The 17885-nt window shown below is 36.6% G+C and overlaps 1 protein-coding gene across 1 annotated transcript in view; it reads right to left on the minus strand.

Moving 5' to 3' along the window:
- The window catches only part of NYAP2 (neuronal tyrosine-phosphorylated phosphoinositide-3-kinase adaptor 2), a 325867-nt gene that overhangs the window by 143414 nt on the left and 164568 nt on the right, over positions 1–17885 (minus strand). The window contains exon 3 of the mRNA XM_020975494.2: positions 14675–14976. Within this exon, the coding sequence (XP_020831153.1) occupies positions 14675–14976 (302 nt within the window). The remainder of the gene's footprint in view (positions 1–14674; positions 14977–17885) is intronic.

Raw genomic sequence — 17885 nt, forward strand, 5'->3', positions numbered from 1 at the left:
AAGAACCAAATCGGTCCCTGCAGCAAAAACAGTTGAAAACAGAATTATCCTCAGTATTTCATCCCAGGAACAATGGGGAATCCATCACAGGAACACAAGGTGATCCTGTCCCAAACCTACACAATACAGCCATTTCTCTAGGTTGTCACCAAGCATCCTCAGGGGTGACTCTAATTCCATTTGACACAAACAAAGGCAGCCAGGGCAGCTAAGCAACACTTCACAGAGGATGCATGGCCTACAGATATAACACCTTTGTGGTCAGCAGCTAAGCAGCGAAGAACCGTTCAAACTAATCCTAGGGCTAAGAAAACAATCTCTTTGCCATTTCATGTTTCAAGCAAATGTTTTAGCTTCTTTAACTGATAACTCTACCTTGTTTGCCTTCTGACATTAGAATGAAATGGATGGATGGATGGATGGATGGATGGATGGATGGATGGATGGATGAAATCGAGGGCATTCATTTAAGAGGAAAGAAAGTAAAAAAAAAAAAGCACAATTGCCTACTTTATTGACTGTGTTGCCAAGACTCAATTATACTTTCAAATCTCTTGACCAGTGGGGAGATGAAGATTAGCAGTCACCCACAGAGGCTAAAAGTCCCCTTTATGATTTCTGATTTCACTATAAGAGAGAAATGTCCAATTTATCAGAGTAGTGAAAAAGAAGGTAAGCTCAGCTATGATCAAGCCATATCACTAAAGGAACCAGCTCACTTTGGGCTTCATTTTTCCACAGTACTGTGACAACATACCTTGTACTTAGTTGATACTATGGATGATAAATGAATGGCTGGCAAGAGAATTGTGCCAAATCTAGCTCAGGTGCAAAGATGTGTAGACTTAAACAGTAACGGTAGTAAAGTGTACCACATCGCATAGCAAACCTGGAAGACAGTACGTGGAGATTCCAATTTGACTTCTGACATTTACTAGGGATGCAACTAGGGATGTCACAAATACTCTGAGCCTTGGTTTGCTCATCTATAAAATGAGAAGAGAAAACACCAAGAATATTTTCATCTCAAGGTTATTGTGGGGTTCAAGCAAAATCATGTATGCTAAGTGCTTTGCAAACTTTTAAGTATTATAGAAATGTCAGTTAAAATTATCAGTGTGAATCCTGGCACTGATTTGTTGCACCTGTCATTTTAAAAGAGAAAGAAGGACTGCCTCAGGCATTCAAAAATATCATTTGCAAAAAATCATAGGAGATGAAATGCTATTTTTTTCTATCCTTTCCTACTTTTATTTTGGCTACTCACATATACCTCCCAATAGCTACTCATAGCTTAATGTTTTCTGGAATGGAATTAAAAATGCTTTTTCCTGCCCACATGCAGCCCTCTAAGATTCACACCAAAAAAAAATGGTAATGCGTTTCACAGGGAACAATTTTAAAAAAAAAAAAGGAATGCTGAGGAGAAAAATGGAAAATGCTTTGAGTTACTATGTTTTATTTTAATATTGGGTTCAGAAAGCTATGATTACTCACCAGTTGCCAGCTGGCATTCCCGCAACATATGCATTAGCTGCTATGGAGTTTAACTGTTTTGTGATGACAGTTCTAGAGATGTTTGTGTTTTGGGGGGGTTACTGAAATTATTTCCCATAGAACAAATGGTTGACATTAAGGTCGTGGGAGGAAACATGGAAGAGAAAGCTTGTGTTCTTTAATAGTATTTCCTGCCTGTATTATTTTGTTGATCTCCACGGAAATAAGACAGCTTTTGTTAAGAGAAAGGAATTGATTGCAGAGAATCTGGGAACATAATGCTATAATTAAATGCTTGAGTATTTTATTTATAGGGAGAACTTGTATTTTTTTAATCCACATATTCTTCTCTGATCTGATTTGGTCAAATTCTTTGGTACATTAAAATATGAGAACATGTACTTTATTTCATCCCAGTAACTTAAAAAGGCACCGTTCCTTTCGTGCAGACATAAAGTGAACAGAGATTGCCCAAATGTTCTTTATGAAGTAGAATCAAAGAATAAAAAAAATATATATCACTAGTCTTTCTTTTCCATGTCCATGCTTTCCTCTTCTCTAGATTTTGCACTATAGAAGAGGGGGATGGTAACAACAGCATTTAGAAATGAAGGAAAGAAAGAGTTGGGGATAAAAGGAAGCAAGAGAGAAGGAGGCTAAGAGAACAGAGGATGATCTCTTCGCATATGTTTCCAGACTCTCCTGGAATATTAGATTTTATCCTCTCAGAGAGAATGCGTGAGGAAGAAATTTTCATCACACAGAGAGCAACATGGATTATGAAATTAATGAAAAAGGAACAACTAGATGACAAACTCTAGACCTATAATAAATTTGTTTAGGGTAGAGGCCATGTGAGCCTTTGGTCCCCTAGAGTGACTAACATACTATACAATTTGCAGGATAGATATTCTTTGAAGATCTGTTGATTAATGGAGAAAATAAGGAAAATGAAGAGTGATACAAGGTAGAGAAAATGGTCAACAAAGTAGATTACCATGTGCTAGTTATTTTTTTTTTCTACAAATAATATTGGATCCAGAAGAGTTGGGAAATTTTCCCTTAAGGATTTTAGTCAGTAAACTTTAATCAATTACTTGACTCATGATCATCTTTTAACCACAGTAAAACTTCTCTTTAGTGTATAAGAATATCAAGCTTTGGGGAATAAAAAGTTTGTTTTTAATTTTTTTAAAAGAAATGTGCCCTTAACCAGAAACCATCAACTGCTACTATTAAGGTGATACCTCTGGAAATTGTATATAGTGGTTGATTCCTTCCTAAGATACATTCTTACTGATACTATCTCAAAGGGAAACATGTAAAAACAGATCTCCAATAAAGGAAGAGGCAGAAAATTATTGGAGTGTCTGACTTCTGCTTGGTTGACACAAGTGGCAGCTTCCATTAATCTTGGGAATTTTCATCTCCTGTTTCAAAGAACAGTGAATCACTTAGAGTTACATATCAATCAGTGGCAAATTTAGAATAGATTTCTCTCTGCTTTGGGGAGGAAATACTGGGGGGGAATAACAGAGGGAAATTTGTATTGTGATCTTTTTTGTGTTCCTGGATTTTGCTCCAGAATGACCAGCGTGGTTCTCAAGGGCCTTGGAAGGGAGAGGGAATATGGTTTTAAGTTTCATTCCACATAGATATTTTAATTTTAAGCACCTCAATAGAGTTATGACCTGAGTACTAAGGAAGCCCATAGCCATATTGCATATGTTCTATTTCATGAAAGAAACTCAAGAAAATTAAAGACCTGAGATATAATTTAAAGTGTGCAGTCTGATGTCTCATGGAAGAATTCATGCTAAAGGGATAGCATTCTACATCCCAGAAAAATGAAGTACATTCCCAAAATGTTGGTGTTATTCAACCTTATTCATTGCCTCAAGTAGAAGTCAACCTTGCCAGGAAAAGTTACTACAATGTCATCAAAGCCTGAAGGGGGAGAACAAAATCCTGAAAACATGTCAAAATAGAAAAAAAATAATAAATTGTGGAAAATTACTTAAAAGACATAGCTTTATAGTTGGATGGATGTGGCATCAGGAAAACTGATATTCAAATCTTTCCTCAGACACTGACTGTGTAATCCCTGGGAAAGTCATCTAATTTCTCTGTCTCAGTTTTTTCATCTCTAAAATGGTCATAATAATATCTGCCTTTTAGGATTATTCTGATGATAAAATGAGATGATATTTATAAAGCACTTAAACCTTACAGTAAGATCTATCTATCTATCTATCTATCTATCTATCTATCTATCTATCTCTATGCTAGCTATATTCCTCTTTTCTGCTTGTTGGAGATAAAAGTTGTATTTACTTTGTTATACTGTATATTGACTTTCATGTGATTATTGTTTCTCTCCAGTAAAATATAAGCTCATTGAGGGTAAGGGCTATTTCACTGTTGTTTCTGTGCCCCTCATCACTAACACAGTGCCTCGCACATAGTAGGTATTTTTAAAAATTGGACTGAATTGAGGTGATTCAAATTCACCCATCTGCTTGTATATTTTTTGATGTTATGCTTAAAATTTAAATCCTTACACAAAAGAGAAAAGCAAACCATACTCCAACAAATCTGTTATCTCACTGAGCTGAGTATTCCTTCCAGTGATGCACACTGAAGCACATTTATAACTATTCACCCTGTGAGACTCTTCACGTCTTCCCAGCAGTTTCCAATGAAGAGTTCACCTAGCAAGCTTGCATACTTTCTTGAGCTCTTGATAAAATGCCGATGGAGTTTGCAGGCTGTCTACTGTTATTCACTGTCTTCATGAGATCAGCCTATCTCCAAATTTAGCCATGTACTACTTAGATGACATCCTTTACACTGAATCTCTTACATAATTGTCTTGTTGTAAAACTCAAAAGGAAAAGTATATCTACAGTTCTATTACCCCTCAGATTGAGGTTTATATATAAAATAGAATGTCTATATATAATGTAATATGACATTTGTATTAATATATATCAGATAAAATATACAATTCTATATCAGTTAAGATAGCAGTTACAAAGAGGAACTGATTTTCCCCTCTTGATGACATTATCTTCTTCTTCACAACAATAACCAATAGTCCCACTCATCTTCCTTTTAAGAATTTTAGATAGGAAAATTTCCACAGACTACTTAGGGAAGTCAGATAATAAGATTAAAAGATAAATAACAGGAGTAGGTTTGCATGCAGAGTGACTGAAGATTGCTGGGTAGAATGGGGAGGAGAGAGGTTGGAAGGAATCTCCACTTAGTTTAGGGAATTCATCTGAGAGATTTACTAAGCACTCCAAGGAGGACTTCATGCTAGCCGCACCTACACAGGTCATACATTGGTAACAGGCAGCTTAAAATTAGGAGCATGGGCTAATAGTTACAGATTTGACTTTAATTTCAGTGACCACTCTGTGTGTGTGTCTATATATTCCTTTATGATTGAAGTAAAGGCTGGTCCTTTAGTTTACTAAAGATTATAAATTGCTATAAAATGTAAATTATTATACTGTATATTATAAATTATTATGAGAGATTTATATAAATATTATATATTATAAATTATTATGAAAAAGATTATACCTGTAATAAGATAGAGGCTATTGCTATACAAAACTAGGAAGATACCTTTTATAGATCTCAAATTACACAATTTTAATGAAAATGACCAATTCCTTATGGGTTATCGGTTAAACTTTTCATTTTATTTGTGAATGAGTATATAGCAAAATCTTCAGTATGCCATATTAAATAAAAGTAAACTAATTATACTTGTCCAAGAATTAATCTGTATTCATATTACTCCAGTCAAGTGACCATCCAGATTGAAGGCATTTCTGCTTATTGAATAGACTGTTAGCCCTAGAGTCAGGAAGGACTGGGTCTAAACTGGTCTGAGTCACTTATTAGGTGTGTGACCCATGAGAAGCTGCCGAACTTTTTTTGAATTTTAATTTCCTCATCTGTATAGCACCTCCCTCATGAAGCTGTTGATAGGATAAAACGGTACAAGGTATGTGAAATGCTTTGTAAAATGTGAGCCACTATTATATTCTTACTTATCAAGTTTTCTTTAGCTTACTAAAGGAAAAATACCCCTATATTATTATTAAATATTAGAAATTATATTTTTTCAATATTGATTATTGGTAAATAATGGAACTTTACATCACCTTTTCAACAAACTATGTTTCATTTCTTCTTTCCAGTAAGAGTCTTGGCAGCACAGACATATGGCTATAAAACCAAAGCTGCTTTTTTTTTCAGTCAGCACCTGCCTTACTGAGGTCAATTAAAGGCAAGATTTATGTTGACATCTAGCCACTCAGGTTTAAATGATGGTGGTACAACACATTTTCTAAATGAAATAAAGACATTGCTTGGAGAATGGAAGCTCTTGTAGTAGGCAAGCCAAAGTTAAACCAGTCCTGTCCAAAAAGCATTTTTCAAGTACCTACTATGTTCTAGGCACTCCACTGGACACTGAAATATATAAATAAAAGGAGGGGAAAAGTCCTTTCACATAAGAAGCTTACAGCCTATGTGAATGTATTACATAGAAAGAAGAATTAGAGTATAGGAAATGTATGAATATGGTGGGGGGGGCAAAGGTTATCTCTGCTAAGGACCAGAAAGAGAATTTTTTTCTCATTTTATATATGACTTTTTTGAATCTTTTCTGGATATCATATGTTCCTCCTTTAGTAATAACATGTAGATAAACTACCAGGTTCCAAATACACCTGATCATTTTTTCCAAAAACTCTTTATTTTCCACTAGTAATTATGCATATGCCCATTAAGATTCTGAAATGCAAAGCAAAGGAAGAAATATAACAAGATATAATATAAGCATAAGGACATTGACACAAGTTTGTCAGATGTCAGTCTCATCTCCTAAATCATGCAGAAAAATTATATGATCCATATTATAAGAGAAGCTCAGAATAAAATTTCACCTAGAGATAGGCTGCTCTTTATCATTGTCCTCAGGTGCAGTCTCTTTGACTCTGGGGACAACTTCCTCCCTACAGATTAAGCACGTATTGTCTGCTCCTATTAGAATGTGAACTCTGTGAGTGCAAGGACTGTTTACTTCAACCTTGGCAGTGCTTTCAAATTCTGAGTATTTAATATTTTCCTTTTATCCATTCATTTATTCATAAGTCAAGTAACACTCATAACATACATTTTTCTTTACATTTGTATTATAAGTTGTAATAATTCATGAGCCTTGGTGCATGCCATGAAAAGGAAAAGGATAATTATGTTATGTTTGTAGAAAGAGTATAGGACTAGGATTTAGGAGATTCTGTCTCTAAGATTTACTGTATTAACATGAACAAATTAATATTTCTGGTCCTTGGTTTTTTATCTGTAAAATTGGGGCTTAAAATGCTTGTGCCACCATCTCAAAGGTCTTTTGTTTAAAAAGTGCTTGTAAACCTTCAAATCCTATACAAATGGTCACTGTCTTTATTGTTATAAAGACCATTGCTAATTTAATACAACTTTTTTTAAACAATGACACCTAGTTGCTTCTGACTCTGTGACATAATAAAGACAAATAGATCCTAGAATGTGAACTTGTCTCTTTGTGGTAACTCAGTTAAAGGGGGGGGAGGGAAACTCATAACACCTTCCCCTTCACAAACTGCACATGTTGAGACATGATTTCTTTATCACCCTGAGCAGATACTTAACTACATAAAGTTTTATTAGCTCAAATCAAGTCTTTGGGCAGTTCTTGGGAGGACACCACAGAACACAATGATCAGTATTAAACAGAGCCTGTAGGATTATAGAAAGACCATTGGATATCAAGACCTGTATACCCTAGGTGGAAAAATGTGGTATTTAGAGATACAGTATGCTCCACTATAATTATCATAAAGTACTGAGCCTTTCTCCAAGGCCTCCTAAATGGGAATTACTTCCTGAAGTAAAGTTAGGAACTTATGACTTATATGATAGAGGCAACAGATCTCCAGAATCCCAACCTCATTTATTACAACGTTCCTGTTCCATCACTTTGGAATGCCATTATTACTATCCTTGTCACTTCTATCCCTTGTCTTAAAATGGGAAAACTAAAAGACAAAGAAAGGTCCAATCTCTTTCCTAAGAGAAAGAAAATCTTTGTCTTCTTCCACAGTTCTCTGTTTAAATTGGGCTTAACTCTTGGTCAAACAGGCCGTGAGGTGAAAAGAAAACTGGATTTGGAAGACGATACAAATCCTTTCACTGCTGTTTACCACTTGTGTGACCTTGGGCCAGGGGCTTCCCTTCACTGAGCCTTAGTTTTATTATCTGTAAAATGGGGGGCAGGCTGGACTACACTATTTTTAATGTCTCATGCAGCTTGAAAGTCAAGGCTACCAAATCAAATCTATCAGTTTTGATTTTAAAGTGCCATTTTTAAAACTGTTAGACAGGAGATAAGAATCTTCCATGTTGAAGAGTTGTAGGAAATAATATGGAAGCCTCCTTGAGGTCAGATACCTTGGAATCAAATGCAACAGAAAGGTTAGATCATTATGATATCCCATTTCACTGCTTAGGGACTTGACTCTGTAATCTGGGGAACAGTCAAGAGGCATGAGAGGGCAGCTAGATGGTGCAGTGGATAGAGCACTGGCCCTGGATTCAGGAGGACCCGAGTTCAAATCTGGCCTCAGACACATAACACTTACTAGTTGTGTGACCCTGGGCAAGTCACTTAACCCCATTGTCTAGCCAAAACAAAAACAAAACCAAACAAACAAAAAAAAGAGGCGTGAGAGAATTAGAGAAGCCCAAACTGTTACAACCTCACTCCTCCAAAGCCCACAGAGTGCTTCACTGCAGCTTTCCACAAGCCAGAAAATCAGGTTCATTCATCTCTAAAATGTGAAGCCACAACAGCAAAGAGCAATATATTCTCTTTAGGGGAGGGTTGGGGGAAAGGCCAGGCTATTAAAATGTGTTGAAGGGCTTGTGGCAAGACATACTATTATTACAGGGGAAAGCAACTGAATTCATGGCAGGAAATAATATGGTTCTCAATCTGAGCATCCTTTGTTTCTGTAAATATGATTCCTTTGAATGAATGGTTACTCTGATATGGATAAAGAAGAGGCTTGCTAACAACTCTCAATGAGATAACACTCTATGGAAGGTTCTAAATTGTTTTCAAACTAACTACTGGCTGTCAGCATTGCAAAAGTTAAAGCTTTTCATGGGTGGTTAGTGATCAAGACCCAAATATAACGTCAGTTACTGTTTTTACTAGGCTGTTAGGCGCTCTATCCATTGTGCCACTGGGACTGGAGTTAGGAAGACCCAAGTTCAAATCTACCTTCATATATTTACTAAGTGAGTGATCCTGGGCAAGTCATTTTAATCTGTGTCTACCTTAATTTCCACATCTATAAAAATGAAGATAATAGCACCTACCTCCCAAAGTTGTTATAATAATAAATGAGATAATGTCTGGAAAGTATTTTGCAAATTTTAAAATGCTATGTAAATGCCAGCTATCAACATTATCATTACTATAATTTCTTCAAAGAAAGACATAGCCTATTGATCCCCGATCTTGGCAATTATGTGGAAAGGTAGTGTTTAAATTAGAGACAAGGACACTCATAGAATCAATGCATCACAGAATCTAAGTGCTACAGGAGAGAGATTTCCAAAGCAATACAATCCAGCCCACACCTAAATAAAAATCCATCTCAGCAAGTGGTCATGCAGCCTCTCTGCTTGAGGACTTCCAATCAGGGGAAATAAGCTACCTCTGAGAAACCTTGCTTCTCTTTCACATAGGCCTAACTGTGAGGAAGATTTTCCTTACACTGAGCTAGAATCTACCTCCACATAACTTCTACCCATTCTTCCTACTTTTTTTCCTCTGTGGCCAAGGTGAATATATTTAATGTCTCTTCTAAATGACAGAAAATACTCTCCAAATACTTGAAGACAAGTACCATTACCCATTAAGTCTGTGTTCCCCAGGATGAACACATCCACTCCTTGGAACTACTTATCTCGCAGGGCTGTCATGTGGAAAGTGCCTTATAAATGAAATGTTATGTAAATATAAGTGAATATTATTGTGAAAAAATCAATAGACTTTTTTCGTTACTTTATTAAACTCTATATTCCTTTATACATAATACTGAGTACTCTGTGGATAAAAAAAAAAAATCAAAGTGAGACGATCCTTGCCTGCAAGGCACTTCCATTCTAATTCTTCTTATAAAAAGGGACACCACACGTGATGGCTAGGAAGGGGAAAACAAAAACAAAACAAAACAAAGAAGTCTCCAGGAGAAATGAGAGGTTAAATTATTTGCCCCTGAGTCAAGTACATCTCGGACTGAGGACTTAAAACCAAGTATTCCTAATGGCAAGTCTGGCTCTCTAAACAATCTACCACACTGTGCACACACATACACACACGCACACACACTACATTCTTATGGTTCATGTACATACAGTTGCTATTTTGGGGAACAAACAGGAAATGGCACCTGGCTTTTCACAGATTCGAAGGCAAGACTTCCCCCTGCCCCTTAATGTGATGAGACAGTGATCAGGGAACCAAATTGTCTTTTGTGTGTGGTAGTGATTTTATTGGCAGACTTGCTATATTTGCATACACTTGATGGTTATAGGTGGGAGAAGCTGCTAAACAGCTTACGGTTTGTATTTATTTCTCTTCATGCTGTGTCTGAGATTCTATCTGTCTTCATGTTCATGTCCAGGACTGGTGGGTGGTATTTCTCACTGTTTGTTGAAGACAGTCATTACCATTACCCATTGCGCCTATCTTCCCCATGATGACCACATCCACTCCTTGGAACTACTTACTCATAGTGTTGTCTTGAGGACAGAGTTGTCATCTCACCTTACTTTCTCCTCATCTTACCTTATCTCTGAAAATGAACCACTCCTTGAAAATGGACAAGAGGACAGACTGATGCCATGTAGATAGTAAAATCAAAAGGCATGCATTGAATTAAGAGTTATTTTATATGTACCACTGAGGTAAGGATTTTTTTAATGGATAATAAAAAAAATTGCTGATCCAAAACCAGTTTTTCTTTGTATTTTTGTATTTTCCTTTTTTCTTATTAAGCTTTTTCTTATATTTATGAAGGAAGACTTTCTGCTACCTTGTTCAAGTCTCTTTAACTTGTATCCAGCAGGGGAGCCATAATCCCATACTTATAGTCAGGTTGTTACCATGGAAATTACTCTGATGTCACCAAATCAATATTTTGATTTTTTTGTCATTTAAATAGAAAGGAGAGTAGGGCCAAGATTTATAAAACTCATTTAAAAGCTTTGATAAGTTTGATAAGAAGAAATATTGTGGAAAAAAACACATGTTGAAGTCACCCCTTATTATTATTATTAGTCAAACCCCTTATTATCTGAAGTGGGTAGAAGTGGGAAGAAGGAATAGATGGAACAGTGAAACAGATAACCTAAAAAAGGGTGATTTTTAGGGGGTTATTTCATTCAGAGACAATGTAATGTCACCAACATCCACAAACACACATCCCCAAGCACTTATTTCCTACAATTTCTCAACACGGAAGATCCTGCACCTCCTGCCTAATACTATTTAAAATTATTTTTTAAATAAAAATTGATTGTATCAGATTCAGTAGCCATGCTAAATCACATATTCAACTCCATCCATTCATCCAGTCCTTACTTACCACTGACCTTCACATAGTAGGGATTTAATAAATGAGTGTTGAATTTAGCAAAAATTAACATGTATACCTCTGACATATTGAAAACCTTGGAACTCAGCTCAGCAAATGGCAGAAGTAGGTGGTTTTCTATTTATAGATCATTGATACTTTACCTCTTCTAAGCTAAAAAAAAAACAGTGGAAAAAAGAAAGAATCTCTCCTCTGAGACAATGAGAAGCTTTTCTTCATCAACCTAGAGCTGCTCTGGATGGAGCGGTCAGCTTGCCACTATGTCATTGATGATGAATTTTCTCTAGCTACCTTTGGCCAGGACTTTTGGGTTTGTTTGGGTTTTTTTTTTTTGCTTTTTCTTTCTTTCTTTCTTTCTTTCTTTCTTTCTTTCTTTCTTTCTTTTTTTAGGCAATTGGGGTTAAGTGACTTGCCCAGGGTCACACAGCTAGTAAGTGTCAAGTGTTTGGTCTGAGACTGGATTTGAACTTCGGTCCTCCTGACTTCAGAGCCAGTGCTCTATTCACTGCACCACCTCGCTGCCCCTGGCAAGGACTTTTGGAAATGGGATTCCTGCTATGCTCTAGTATTTAGTAACTCTTGCCATTTACTAAGTTCTCTTTTGAATCTTATTGAAGTCTTTTTTTTTTCTGCAATGTCTTGAAGTCATTCTTCTAGTTTGATCTCAGAGAGAATAGAAATTGATGTCCCATTACTGGGCAGCCATTTTGAACCTTTGAATCCTGGAAGTAAAAGTGACCCTGATAGATATGAGCTGTATTAGCCCACTCCCTTCAGGAAGCTGCACACCTAAAACATCACAGACAGAATGTATTCAGGCTGATTTTTAAGACTATTCTTAAACTTGTAATTCTTTACATTATAATTTGCTGAACCCCAATTGCTAGAGTTTCTTAAAAATGTTAAATTCCTTTAGATTTTTATTTAATTTTGTTGTTGTCTGGTCATGTCTGACTTTTCATGGCCCCATTTGGGATTTTCTTGGCAAAGATACTGGAGTGGTGTGCCATTTCCTTCACCAGTTCATTTTATAGACTAGGAAAGTGAGGCAAGCAGTGTTAAGTGGCTCACCCAGAGTCATATGGTTAGTAATTGTCTGAGGCCAGATTTTAACTCAGGTCTTCCTGACTCAAGGTCTGGCCCTCTATCTACTGTGCCACCTAGCTGCTCCTTTCATTTTAATAAGCCCTGATAGATAGATAGATAGATAGATAGATAGATAGATAGATAGATGTATAGCTATGTAAATTTATATTTTTTTAATTTAAATAATTTTATAAATTATAATTTTATAATATTTATAATCCCCAAAACTGATAGAGATAGTAAGAGGTGGATTTTTTCTCTGCATTTTATCTACTCTTTCTTTTTTTTCCTTTAACATAGCATAACAATGTCTCTAAAGCTCCACTTGCCTGATCTAGCTACTAGCAATACAAAGTATCAAGTGCATAACTATAAAAATGGAAGTAAGTGAAAAATGGCCTCAAACCACCATGACAAAAGCCCTCGTTTCCTGATCTCCTTATTCTTTCCCATCATTAGTTTTCTCTTCCTTTACAAAGTATCTTGTATTTACTCGATGATATAAATTCTGTGCTCCCCTCTCCCCCAAGGGAATGGAGACTCCTTAAATATAGAGACTTTTGTTTTCCTCTCCATAGCCCTTACCTTCAGTCAGTCACTTCAGTCATATCTGATTCTTCCTGACCCCATTTGGGGTTTTCTTGGCAAAGATACTGGAGTGGTTTGCCATTTCCTTCTCCACTCATTTTACAGATTGAGAAAACTGAGGCAAACAGAGTTAAGTGACTTGCCCAGTAAGGGTCTGAGGCCAGACTTAAACTCAGGAAGATGAGTCTTCCTGACTCCAGGACTGGCACTCTGTCCACTGTACCACCTATCACCTCGCACAAGGTAATAAATACAGAGTGAATAGATAAATATAATAAACATATAGTAAATAGAATTGAACTTCATAAGTGAGGCCCATAGCACCTCACTCAGAGTAGTGACTCAAATCAGTGATCTCATTTTGCATGGGATTCTAATAAACTTATAAATCTAGTTCTCTAGACCATGATGATGAGAAGCAGCAAGTTCGAAGTGGGGGTGGGGGTTGCTATTATCAGCAGGCAGATGTGCAAATACAGAGGAAAGAAAAGCACTGAAACTGAAAGCAAAGGACCTGAATTCAAATCTCAGGCCTGCTGTTTAATACTAGAGTGACCTTAGAGAAATTGCCTAACCTCTCTGTGCCTCAGTCCCCTGAGCAGCAAATTGAGGGACTTCAGCCAGATATATGACCTTCAAAGTCAGTTCTAAATGTGATCCAAAGGTCCTAAGTGAATGAAAGCCACTGGCCTGCTGACATAGGATGATAAGGAAGAGAAACAGGAAAACAGGAACATGAACTTATAAAAGTACGCCCAACTAAGGCCATACAGTATAGGGGAAAACAGCTTTATTTAACCTCAGGGTCTGCTCTTACCAAATGGGAAAAAAAATAGCTCATCTAAAGGATGACTCCGATTTTGCAAGACAAGGTTGTTATTTGTGATAGAATACTACTTTGCTATAAGAAATGATGAGCTAAATGAGCTCAGAAAAACATGGAAAGACTTGCATGAAATAAAGAAGAATGAAATAAGCAGAACCAAGAAAATATTATATACAGCAACAGCAATCTTGTTTTAAGAACAACTTTGAGTGAATAAGTTATTTTGACTATTATAAACATCCAAATTAACTGTAAAGAACATATGAAAAAAGATGCAATCTGCTTCCAGAGAAAGAACTGATAAATAGAAGTATGTCTAAATAGAATAATTTTACATATATACCTATTTGTGTCTAATGGTAGCCATCTCTAGGGTGGGGAGGGGAAGGGAAGAAACAAAAAAAAAAGAGAGAAATGAATAACAAGTTGTACATAATAGACTTGCAGTTTCATTTGCAATTCGCTCTCTTTTAATCATGCTATGTTGTGGAAATGCTTGTTTAATACTATAAATTAAAAATAAATAAATGTGAAAAATACAAGGCTGTTATTGTTGGTATATTCTGCAAAATATAGAATGAAAATTAGAAATACACCCCTTCACAAATGCATATACACACATTTATACTTGTATTAAAACAACAGCAATAACATAGGGGCTTAAAAAGGCAATCTGTCCTATTTGGAAAATTCATCTAAATAAAACTTATTTCTCAACAATGATGGATAGCACATGAATATAAGTTAATCCAAAAAGAGATAACATTCTACCTTAATTCATTGTTTTTCAAAGAGATGCCTGCAATTCAGGCATGATTATGGGACCATGAAGCCTAATTACATTTAGAATATTGTGCACAATTGAGGAAAGCAGATGTTCGTTAATTTGCTGACCTTATTGTTTCGTCTGAAATAAATTTCTAGTTTAAGTAGAAACCGCGTGATTTACCTTCTGTCCTCTCGGGGAGTCTCACGCTTTTACCCGTTGCTGTGGCGTTGACGGTCTCTGATGAAGTGCTCAGTTTTGTACTAGGGTCCCGCTTTGGCTTTGGGGGAGGCTGTCTCCGAGAGCTACAGCTACTGTCATCATCCGTACCCCCCAATGAGTGAAGGGACTGGGACCTCACGGAAAAGCCACTCGAGCAAGGATGAGGAAGTCTGTCCTGAGGAGCAGGCATGGTCATAAATCCCATTCGGAAATGTTTGCCCACATAACTTCCTTCGTGTCCTCGCCCAACTTCTCCACCTATGCTGTAACAGAAAGGGGGGGAAAGTCTGTGAGAAGCCCACGTATAAAACATCCCAAAGTGTCACTGATGTATTGTAGGTGATTCCTGAAAAGTTGAACATGAACATATTGTTGTGAATGAATTCACACTGAAAATGAAGGTTAGAAATGGAATTAGGTTAGGGTTGGAGTTCAGGTTTCCCTCTCTTCTCTAATCTGTCTGATTACTTCACTGTTCTGAAGATTTGTAATTTCTTCCTTCCACTAATACAGATTATGACCCTTTTATGAATTTTTTTGAGAGTTGCTGTGACTAATTGTTGACTTAGTGCTAATCCTCTCTGAGTATTAGTCAGTTTCATCTTTCCCTGAATTATATCTGAAAACTTCAGTTAGTCATTTCAGAGGTTTTGTTCCATTAAGGCAGCCTTTGACAATCCAAGGACTTCTCTATGCCACAATGAAAAGTTAAGTAATTGATCAAGGTGCTTATTTATTTATTTATTTAATTCTGAATTAGGAAAATTCCATTCAGTCTCATCATGGTCTAGGTGTGAAGGTAGTATATGACGGCAAAGTCCAGATTCTAGTGGGTTTCAGAAAGTTGGGAAGACTTTGAGAGCAATTTCTACCTTTTTATTATCATAGAATAATAGATTTGCATCTGGAAAGGATGTCAGAAGTTTGGTGTTCTATAGGGGGATGCCTATATGGAGCTTTCCTATTCTATTTCCCATTCAAGAGCATTGTCAAGAGACAATGTAAAGGAAGGTTTTGTTTTTGTTTTTGTTTTGTTTTTTGTTCTGTTGTCGTTATTTGTTTTCTCTCTCTAATGAATTTAAAGCAAAAACAAATATTGACAAATCACCATCTAGCATTTAGTGTTCTGAAACGACCTGTTAGGAGATAATAGAGTAGGCTTCAATTCTCTCTAAGCCTTTACTGATTAAGAAATGGCAGTTGGAGGTCGTTTGTTCAGCTTGGGAAGGAATACCACCTATGTTCCAGTGAAGCAATGAAACAAAGACGCCGATTATTACTGGGCCAGCAGAAGCCAAAGGCATTGAGGTAGGTAGGTAAAATTCTTTGCCTCATGGGTTCACAGGATACTAGATGCAAGGCTGAAAAGGAACATTGAGCCTGTGTAGTCCAATGAGATCATTTTGCAGATATGGAAATTGAAGTCCATCTCTATAGTTTTCTGACTCCAAAACCATTGCCTTTTACATCGTATCCCACATCCATTTGGAGCCTTCCCCAGTGCCTAGGTGTCATTTCGTGTCCTTTCTTATTTCTATTTGATGCCCCCTACTATCCCTAATTCACTATCTATATGCCGTTCTTTTCCCCCCCTCAAATTATCCTTTATTATTTAATCCTGCAAATTAACTTGTGCAAAGGTGTTAATAACTGATAATTTGTGCTGTCTTTCCATGAAAATCTAGTTGAATTGTACATGGCCTGTGATGCTTTTGCACAAAAAAGTGAACAATGTAGGAAATTTATGATAATGAAAGATAACGGATGGAAATGATGTTGGACATGGAAATATTTGGACACCTTTTACTCTGAATTAATGTTGATCTCTAACAGCTACTATGTTATTTTCTACTAGAATGAGAAAAGGGGATAGTGACACTTGTATTGCTTAAACTCACAAAGTTGAATTGTATAAAGTTACATCTGGACGTTACATTCTGCCAATGAGGAGAGCAGGGCCTAGAGATGTTACAAAATTTCCCAAAATCATACATCTAGCTAGTGACTAACCAAACACTCAAGTACCAGGCACTGAAGCAAGAGTTTGGAGACCTGGGTTCTTCCCCCTAGCTTACTTTGTGACCTTGGGCAAGTCACCTCCCCTAGCTCCAGTTTCCTTATCTGCAAAATGAAGGGTTAGGTTTAGCTAATCTCTAAGGTCTCTGCCAGAAATTACATTTCATGACCTACTTTACATTTCAAAGCCATTATCTGAAGTGTTTCCCTTAGCCAGGAGCATTCTTTCCATATAAGAAGAAGTAGCAGAGGTACATAGAATATCAATGAATTGCAGATGTTAGCAGAAGCAGAATAGAAGAAACAAAAATATTCTAAGCACTATTTTTGTTGTAGTCATTCTAGAAGTGAGGAAGAGAAACAAAAGGGATACACTAGACCTGTAACTACACCAGATTTATTTCAGATTTTCTTTCTTTTTTCTTTATTTTCTTATTGTGTGGTAGGGGAATATTCTGATCATGGTATCAAGTGTTTACAAATATATCCAGACTTCTGATAGCCCTTGCAGGCACATGAAGAAAACAGGATATTGTATTCTATTATCCAAGTTGGTAATATAAAGGGAAGTGGTTGACAGGAAGGGCAGTTGGGTGGGGCAGTGGATATAGTACAGGGCCTGTAGTCAGGAAGACATCTTCCTGAGTTCAAATATGGCCTCAGATCCTTACTGAGCAAGTCTATTTGCCTCAGTTTCCTCATCTATAAAATAAGCTGGAAAAGGAAATGGAAAACCACTCTAGTATCTTTGCCAAGAAAACCCCAAATGGGGCCATGAAGGGTTAGACATGACTGAAAAACAACAAAAGTGGACAGGAGGCAAAAACAGGTAACATAGAAATAATAAATAAATCACATTTATATAACGCCTATTCTTTGCATTTTATTTTCCTCACACAAATTTTGCGAGCTAGATGTTGCAAAAATAACTTTCCTCATTTTATAGATGAAGAAACAGACTCAGAAAGGTTAAGTATTTTATTCAAGGTCACAAAACTGGCAAACATGAAGGCTTGAGCTTCAAAGCCAGGTTCCTTCTGAATGTAAATTCAACACTCTCTCCACTCTACCACACCTGAGTATAGATTAACTCAGATATTTTGGAAAATAGCTGTAACTATGGAGGAATGTCTGCTTGGAGAGGAATGTCTATGCT

The sequence above is a fragment of the Phascolarctos cinereus genome, unplaced genomic scaffold (genome assembly GCF_003287225.1).
Source record: "Phascolarctos cinereus isolate Bilbo 61053 unplaced genomic scaffold, phaCin_HiC Scaffold_7;HRSCAF=346, whole genome shotgun sequence".
In the NCBI taxonomy this organism is placed as follows: domain Eukaryota; kingdom Metazoa; phylum Chordata; class Mammalia; order Diprotodontia; family Phascolarctidae; genus Phascolarctos; species Phascolarctos cinereus.